Source organism: Stylophora pistillata, chromosome 1 (assembly GCF_964205215.1).
Source record: "Stylophora pistillata chromosome 1, jaStyPist1.2, whole genome shotgun sequence".
NCBI lineage: Eukaryota > Metazoa > Cnidaria > Anthozoa > Scleractinia > Pocilloporidae > Stylophora > Stylophora pistillata.
The window spans coordinates 32,155,308-32,165,141 of record NC_142519.1 but is presented as its reverse complement, the minus strand read 5'-3'; the positions used below and the strand labels follow the sequence as shown (position 1 = coordinate 32,165,141).

At 37.7% G+C, this 9,834-nt stretch overlaps 1 protein-coding gene across 1 annotated transcript; it reads right to left on the bottom strand.

The window, feature by feature from the left end:
• Window positions 1–2,564: 2,564 nt before the first annotated feature.
• Window positions 2,565–4,447, bottom strand: LOC111324445 (uncharacterized). The gene has a single exon (XM_022928001.2). It carries the CDS (start codon window positions 4,267–4,269, stop codon window positions 3,571–3,573), a length of 699 nt encoding a protein of 232 aa, XP_022783736.1. The 5' UTR covers window positions 4,270–4,447; the 3' UTR covers window positions 2,565–3,570.
• Window positions 4,448–9,834: the final 5,387 nt, after the last annotated feature.

Sequence of the window (9,834 nt, the reverse complement as noted above, 5' to 3'; positions counted from 1 at the left end):
ACTGAAGATTCCAGTGAACAAGATCTTACATCAACTCGTCAATTTGTCAGGATCATATTGCTCATGTTTTGCATATTTTAAGAGTAACGATTTTTAGTATTTTAGAACGATCGCTATTCAAATTGGACGACAGTATATTTTTATCACGCCTATAACAAGACATCTTTAAAGTGCTGCATTTTCGAGCGATAAACGCTGATAGAGATGATAACCCTCTAATATTAACTCGACCAGTACCGTACCGTATATTTTGAAGTCGCCGAAAGAAAGTTTTGAAAATACGAAAATAGCAAGACTGTTGCTCGCTAGGTTAACGACTATCTTTTCTGGAGGAAGTGGGGGGGGGGGGGGGGTGCTCGCAAACAGCATGAACACATCTGCGGAGATCTTGTCGAAAGAAGTCAATGAGATGACTTTTATATTATTAAAAGCAATCAATGCAACTCTCTCTCTCATGTTGATTTCTTGCTTGCTTTAAAATCGACAACTCCTGTATACATGGCGAGAGGTTATGGCAAAGAACTGTAGTCCGATTGATCTCCATAAGAAGACAACTCGTGCATTCACATAGAAAAATGTTCGAAGATTCCGGATGATACGTTATTTAATAAACAGAAAACTATCCCACCATCATAGTTATATGTTATAAGTGAACTACCAACCAGTAGAATTGAGAAAGGAAATTAGTTATCAACGTGTGAGTTAGCAACTTAACTTCAAGATTTCGAAAGGCAAACAAAGATTTAGGGAAAGGAAAATTTGAAGATGTTTTGTCTCTATTTTCTCGTGATTACAGCACTGCCACAGGTGATTTTCTGTAAGCTGTGGTGATGTAATGACACAAATAACCCGGGCTTCTGATTGCTAACCAAATCGCTTCTATTTCAAGGGGATTCCCATAATAAAGTTGTTTTCATTATTTTCACACTATGTGGTGCCGTCTTTTGAATTGCTTTCCAGTCAGGAACCGTATTTAGTCACGATTAAACTCGTTTACAATATCACCAGGTGTTTTGGGCCAGTAAAATCAAAGGTGTGACAAAAGAAAATGGTAGCCAAAAATAGCAAACTTATTGAAGTCACACACACATTGGACATCAACAAATATTTCCAGGTAATGACAAAAAAGCTTTTCAAGTTTAGAGGTAGATTGTGAAACGAAGTGCATTGAAAGCAAAGTTTTCTAGTGTGAGGGAAACAGAACTAGTGTTGCGCACTTCCGGTTGTTCAGAAACACAACACGACCCTCGTCAATTATCCCGTCTACTCTGTGATCATTGTTAACTTATGACAGCTCACTTGTCAAATTTGGCGCGAGATTACAGACGTCTTTACTCCGGTTTCGCGTCTATGAAAAGGTAATGCAAACTTTTTCCTCGCAAAGCCCTCGCATTTCAACAGATCGAAAATGCCATCGACAAAATATCAGAACATTATCACCCAGAGACTGATTAAATCTCTCTTGTCTTTTCTAACTTTTTTGACGCGGAAAAGTTGAAAGGAAACCGGTTTTCCGCCCCGGCGAGCCGCATGCCGCACACTTAAATAAGACAACGTGCGAGTAACAAAACGCGACACTCTTCCCAGTCTTTAAAACGAGTCGGCAGCACGTTTTCTTTTCACCAAATATTCAAAAACATTGGGAAACAGAGACCCATTTAACAAGATTTGCATTACAATCGCGGATGTGCTTGCGGCTTTCACAGTAGAAGCGTGTATCGATTGTTCTCCTCTGTAATTGCATTTCTGTTTACGAGCTTGATTACTGGTAATTTCCTCTTTATGAAAGGCTTTGACAGTCGGTGACTTTCTGAATTAATGTGAGCTGTGATTTGCATACTGGGAGCGCTGTCTGATCGATAAGCAGCTCCAGTAGTCTTTTGTCACAGTTTCGCTTTACTCGGTACGATACAAAGCATTTTGTAAAGAAAGTGGCGAGACGATCTCCAGGATCCGAAATTTACACTTTGGTATCATTGAACACGCTGATTTCCTTATCACTATTTGCTCTCGATCACGGTGCAAAATTTCCTGAAAGTAATTTCGCTTTGAAAGGCCAGCTGTCCTTCTCAGTGACGCAAACAAAGACAACAAAGAGATTTGAGCATGGCTTCAAAAGGAACCTTTCGGTGCCCTTCAAAAAAGATATCTACCCATTTGTGCATTCAAACCGAAAAAACCCCTGTGAACGTCTTTAATCACTGCCCAATGACCGCACGCTTAACTAACGTGAAAAAGTATAACGGCTTTGCCTTAAATTAGCAAGTCGAAAGCACATGGTTTGTTTACATTGACCTCCAAAAAATTTCGCTTACACTGGCCGATGATCGCGCCATTTTATCGCTTGATCTTGGTCTTACAGCTTTCTTGCTAATGAATATCGATCGATCTCGATTTAAAGTAGATTTTTGAGATCCCAGAGTAGTGAAGTTTCAATCAAATACTGCAAATTCATCAGAGCAGTAAAGCAGAAAGCGCGCCAAACACACGGAACCTTAGTGACTGAGGAATTTGAAAGCAAGGTCATTTTACACGTACAGCACAAAGCAACACACACTCATGAGTACGAATTGCAAAACGAGGTTTTAATCTTTCTTTTCCTTTCAATAAGCCGTACAAAATTTCTCCTCTGATATTAGAATTACGCTTAATATATAAATACAAATCGTACTCAAAACTTTCTGATGTTAGAATAACGAATGTCGGTTTTAATATTAAAAACTTCATAAACCTTGATTTTTTCATTTCATCATTTGCAGCCAGTATTTAGAACACAGCTGTTAAAATTAGAATAAATTCATTCAAAAATCCACCTCTACAACAGGGTAGTATTAAACCTACTTTCAAAGTAGTAAATTTCTACATCGTAAATATCAAATTATTGAAAAACCTCCCTTAGAGAATTGGGAATTATAAAAGCCATTATTAATCATAATCTCTCCATTTCTGAGCCAAATTCTTAATCAACACTTTCATATTAAAATACTTTACACTTACAGGGTGAAAATTCAATATTGGGTTCTGCTACAATTCGAAAATTTTACATAGATACATATTCGATAAGTTAACCTCTAACTAAGAAAGTCGAACCTCTTTAATGGGAAATATCAAGATTTCCGCAACATTTACACAACATCCTCTATGGGGAAGTAAATACTAAAATTTAACCATAATCTCCACGAAATTTTCTTTCTAAATGCAGATCGCCTCAAAATAACCCAACGCAACATGGAAGCCTACTTTGCAAAGAATTTGGAGTCGAAAGCGAAAGAAAATGAACACTAACAATACGAACACACCTTGGATGAAAAGAGTCTTAATGATACGAATGGCAGCAATCTGCACCTTCAATTGTGGGTTTTTATTATATAAACGGAATAATAATTTAGTTCGCCGCGATCTTTGCGCATTACACGCTGTCTTGGAATAGTAAGCGACCATATTGTAAACAAATAACACAACAACCCGAATATAAATTTTAAATCGGCATGTAAACTCTAAATTTCCCTTGAAAAAATCTTTACATAATGATTTCACTCTTAGTCTTACTTCAGAATCTGAAGGAAAAGTTTAGCGGCTCCTTTTAGGGAGAACACGATTCCTGGGTACCTTGGGCAGTTGACCGCCATTTGCTTGCGCTTGCTGGTTCTGCGGACAGTACTTGATGGTGTGCGATTCATCGCCGCTTGCTTTGCAAATTGGACAGGTATATGCTCTCAAAATAGGGCATGTCGTCTTTCCATCTGGGCCCTTTAACTGATGAGACGAGTAGACCTCCTCGCTTTCGCCGTTGTTTCTGCAGAACACGCACACATTCTGTCGATTTGGGATCGGAGCGGGAACTCTGGTGGACGGCTTAATCCTTCGGCTTGGCGGCAAAACGGCTTCTTTCCGCTTAGAAGCTGCACTGTGTAAGAGCGATGTTGAGTTGAAAGGCTGGAAAGGCCCATCTCCAAAGTGATCCGTAAAAGAATCACAGCTACCAGACGATGAATTTTCCGAATCGATGCTGTCAAATCGGTCACGTCGTGGCGCCAATTTGCTGACTCCAAAATTTTCACCCGTTAAATAGTCGAAATCGTGATTGTTCGCTTGTCTTACCCTTTGAACCAAGTTGCTCAAGCCAAAGTAGTCATTGAACATATGAAATTCGCTCCTTTCCAAATCGTCTGTCTCTGGAGGGCAGGTTAACGATTTTATCTCCTCATCATCCGAATCCAAGAAGTTACTTGGAATAAGAGTTTTCAGCATTACTTCGCTCAGCGACATCTTTCGTTTCCTTAGACTTTTGCGATTGCACGTTAAAGGTCAGGCTTCGCTTTTCACTTCAGAAGTTAAACGCGGTGTAGAATTTACTTCTTTGCTCTGCCAGAGGGCAGATTAGTACGTGTTTGTCAGTGCGACCAAAAAACTCGCATGGTAATCGGTGGGACGTAGTTTTTTTTTGAAGCAGAGTTAGAGAGGCGTGACTTTCGCTACTCAATCAGTTGTCAAAAAGCTCCATAGTGCGCTTGCGCTTTATGACGTCAAATGAGTGCATAATGAGTATACACACCAGGATAATGAAAGGAGTAAATTTTCGCGCCCTACAAATTACGACATTTACAGCTCAATCTCGATAGAATAACGCGATTAACTAAAGCGATTGAAGTTGTGTTTTCTAAATCACGTATTTATTTGGCGTTTAAAGGCTTATTCTTTTAGTGGTAAACGAAATCAAAACTTTTTTGGCTCCCCTCCCAAGAAATTTCAAAGGTGCTCGCCGAAGCATGTCTGATTGATTTTGACAGGTTTCTCTTTTCATCAAAAGTACGGATTACAGTGTCAGTCAGTGGACTTCAGGGCGCCAAAAGCACTTGAATTACATATTGTCTTACCTCCAATCACAGCGCCGAGTTCAAATATCAATTGTCATGGTAATATACAGTGTACACAATGAAGCAATCTTGTCACGCTGACAGCCCGCTAATTTCTTTTTCGCGGAACAATTCGTCTGCCATTGTAAGCAAAGATTGAAAGCAGCAAAGTGTAAAAATAAACACCTTCCAAGATTCCTATTCAAAAGGTTATTGGTTTTTCATTAGGTCGTGAAATCTTTCGACCCTCCACTGAGCTTGACGACCCAAATTTGTTAATTAAAGTTGCTCTGTAATTGTCAATCATGGGTAAAGTTGCTCAGGAAAGGCTTACTGCTGAGATTCGCAAATCAATAAAACTATGTTTTTGAGAGCGTGTGATGAATCAAATATGAATTGATTTCTTCGGAAACCTACGCCGATGACAGATTCGAAGGAACGTGTTAAATGCCTATCACTCATGCGACATCCTGTGAATTACACAACCAAGACTACGGCCAGCGGAAGTTGGGCACTTTGTTTCCTGCAATCCAATTTAGGTCGTTCACAAAATATTTTGTGGAACGAATTTCAGACCCCAAAATATACAATGATCGAATGTTATGAAAACCAACATCAACATAACCTTCGCAACGACAATACCGTCTAAACCTCTCAGTTTAACTGTCATTAAGATATTTCCTGAACAAAATATTTAGATCCCGGCGGATAACGCAGCAACAACCTCTGGAATGGTCTGGGGAGAGTGAAAATTCGACGAAGGTTGAAGGATCAGCGATGATCAGAATGATTTTCGTTCCAAATAAACGTTAGACAGTACAGACAGCAAATTTACGTAGTTGTGCAGGATTGCTGTGTGGGGGCAAATCTATTGACAACAGCTGGTGGCATCAAATCGCAGCAGGATTTTCGCGCGGTCTATAACAAGAAATTTCTTCTCTTTGTGATCGATAGGTCTTAAAAATAATGCTTCTTTGATAAGAAGTAGGAGGTGTCAGGAATCAGTAATAACATGCAGTCCAGTACAATGGTCTTTTCTCCTTTTTTTCAGTTCACGCCTACATTGTATTTCTCTGTCTTTTTAAACAATTACTAAAATTTGTCTTTTGTTTATTTATATGGTGTTCCTCCGAAACTGATCTACCGAAACAGTTTTTTCCCGGGGCGGGGGAAGTATAGTGGGTTCTAACGACAGTTTGTGCGCTCCGGAATTCTCAAAATTTCAAAAATTACGCTAAGCTGACTGCAAAGTGTTAATCAATTTCTTTCCTATCCTTGAGAATTTTATCTTCACCTAAAATGTATTGTCTCTATTTCCTTTGAAAGCTCGTCTTTCTATAGCGTGATGATAAACATCTCTTTTGCCACTACAGCTATTATCACGTTTTTTTTTTTTTTTTAAGAAAAATGAAAAAAATCGGCGTTGTTTCAATGTAGCATGCTCAGGTTAAATGTTTTAAAAAGACTGGAGCTTGATTAAGTGGTTTTAAAAAGGCTTAACTCTTTTGCTGACAATGGAAACGGCTTGTGCTCGAGCTCTGCCGCTTTCTTGAGTTAATTCCTTGCTCCTACTCGAGAAGCAGCGTTTGGTTATTATCGAATCCACCTTGAGTCTAAACTCTATATGAGAGTCTTAACGGGGCGATGGCTTTTACGGCTAACGTTTAAAATTTTCACAAGAAAGTTATTACGATAAAAAACAAAGTAATTACGCTAATAGAAGAATTGTAATAGGTTTTAACGAGACAATATGATATAAGTAATGTATAATCTCTTATAGTTTTTAGCATCCTACCTCAAGAACAATATCATTATGTTTATTTATTTATCAACAATATAGCAGAGATGCCCAGTTCAGCATATGCTGGTTTAAATAGGCTTCTGCATAAAACAAATTACAATACAATTACATATGATACAGTTTATATTTATGTGTATAGATGAACATGTTTAAATTATGAATAACAAAAACAGCAACCACACAACCAACTAGTATTGAAATTGTTTACCAATTTCGTATCAAAAGAATGTAACGTCACCGTTTCCTCACTTAATTTGAACTTTGTACCCAGTACAGCTGGTAGTTAATCCGAATTTGTCAGCACAGCAATTTTATTCTTTAATTTTTTAAAACTGTCCAATTAAGAATAATTTGGACAGTTTCAAACTATCAAATTAATCCTTAATTCGACAGTTTTAAAAAATTAAAGAATAATAGCTTGACCAAGCAATGTCCAATTACATCTGACTTTCTATATGATTAATTAGAAAGAAGACTACAAGCTTGTCCAATTTGGAAATAATTGGATTAAAAGGATTCCTCTGTTAGCCGAAAGGAACTCAGCCTACGGCCTTGTCCAAGTTTGGTTGTCCTCGGAATTTTTTCATCCAATTATTTCCAAATTGGACTGCATGTAGTCCTATTACATCTTGTACCTATATATGGTGTTGAAAAGTATCCATCCAGCTTTAAGAAATCAAATCTATTCGTGGAATAACTAAACATTATCGAACGGATATGCTACTCCACCAGGGAGAATTTATCTGTCCTTCGAGCAACCAAGATCTGCACTGGTAGACTAAGTGCACTGCCCAGTAGCATGCACGTGCAGTTCGTTGAAATTGAATAGGAAACATTTAGCCTATTTTAGTATTTAAGTCACTTCCCTACCTGCTTATTGTTCAGGTAGCCTTTACCATCAGAGTGAAGCAGGAGGGGTAATTCTAAATCGAGTTGCTATTGCGTTGAAATCGCGTAGTTTTCTGTTATTCCCCTAAATTTCGTTTGGCGGTATAGCCAGGTTTCAGGTCAAATGACCCCATTCCAAACTTCTTGGTTTGCTAAGAAACTCGATAACGTATTTTTTAACTAATGACATGGAACGGGGTTCCTCTCCGATTTTCATCCTCACCTTATAGTCCTTAACGGTAAACTATTTTACACCTAACGGTTAAAATTAATCAATTTTTACGGCTAACTGTTAATTACTTTGGCCGTTCTACGGCTATCAGTTAACTGTATTCCCTCCCATATGCATTCAGTTTGGTCGGCAATTGCTAAAATGAGGAGAATCTTTCTCATCTACAACATTTTTATATAATTCCTCGCAACTATACATCATATATTATAGTTTCACAACTAGCATAAAAAGGAGCCCATCAGTGATAATGTTGGACTCCTGCAAAGATATATTTTTTTTTTCAAACGCATTGAGGACGACACAGTGTGTGGTAAGAAGGTACGAGACTGAAATAAAGTGACCAGCTCTGGTAGTGCAAAGGGAAAGAAATGTTCTCAATTTGTTATGAGAGGCAAAGTTGGCAGACGTAGGCAAAGATCGCTTTGTAGTCAAGCATTAAATATTTAATCACTTTCTAGGCTCCCACATGGGCTTCGTCAGTTCATGTTTTTCCTCTTTTGTACTGAAATTTCTTTTGAGCCAGTGGAGTCAAATGCACAGATATTGAATGTGAATGCTTCATAAGAACGAATTTAAGGTTGGAGATATTCAGTTGTCACTAACCAGCTTGAGAAAGCCTTTGGCTAATTCCGGAATAAGAGTTTATTAAAATAAGAGTAAATTTTATTTTAGTTTCGATTTTCAGATGGTGATCTTTGTTTTCCTCCACCCTGCCTCCCCCACCCCCTCAGTCCCCCCGGTTCTCCCCCCGTAAAAATTATAAATCACAAAACGTAACTGAGAAGTAATGACAGGGATCCCGCCTGTGATTAGATTTAGGTTAAAGGTAACAAGAATCCTTTAAATGTTGTCAACTTTTAGCTCGCTTCTTATCCCGGTTTGAGAGGTGAATTGAAATTTAATAGCCCCAAGCCAGGGCTAGTTTATATAGCAAGTCCAGTCATTGATCATTTGTTATGAGATAATGTGGTACTGACTATGTTCAATTTCCTTAGTAAGTTTTATTATCATTATGCCTATCATTATCATTATTATTGTCAAAATTACTATCATTATCATTAACATCATTACTACTATTAATATCGCTATAATTAATATCACTTCCGTTTATGTTATTGATATTACATTTATATATTCAAAACACTCCTCCTCTTGGCTATAACTAGTCTCTTTAATAGCACTTGGATTGCTATATTTTACCCCACTAATAACATTACACTAACGTTTTGACAACAATAACAGATAATACAATAACTATACTATACTTTCCTTTCAGTCACTTCAGTTTTACGCAACAACATAGGTAATCAGTATTTACAATGTTTACATTACAATTCAATGCTCTGATAGATACAAGAGTAACAAAACAATTGCACTCCATTTATGACCACAATAACAGGTATTACTGTAATCACCCTATAGACTTTGATTTCAACCCCAATATAACAACAATACAGGCAATACTTACACAACAATACCTACATCACAATATTAGCAATACATTACTTTGATATTGAGATACTGGAAACAACTTATGATATTATAAATTTGAAGAGACTAACGATTCTAAATCATTTTGGAAAACTGTAAACGAAGCCACTGGTAAATCTAAGAGTAAACACATTGGCCTCCTCAGAGACACCAACAACAACGAAGTATCCAATGATAATGAGAAAGCTGATCTTATCAACTCTTATTTCATAAACATTGGAAAGGAGCTAGCTGAAAAATTCCCTGAAACCGATGAAAAGTGTCAGTTCGTGTACAGAGTCACCCCTACTATACAGGACTTGGAAGTTAACATCAATAAGCTCAAGAGTGATCTTAAGAATCTTAAACCTAACAAAGCATCTGGACCTGATGGTATTTCGTCTCGTAGTTTAGCTGTTGCGGGATCATCTACTTTAGACGGCTTGTTAATGGTATTTCATTACAGTATGGCTTCGTCCAGTTTTCCTGACCCCTGGAAGTTAGCCAAAGTTCATGCAATTCATAAAAAGGGAAGTCAAGCAGATGTTTCTAATTATAGACCAATCTCACTACTTAGTGTTCCCAGC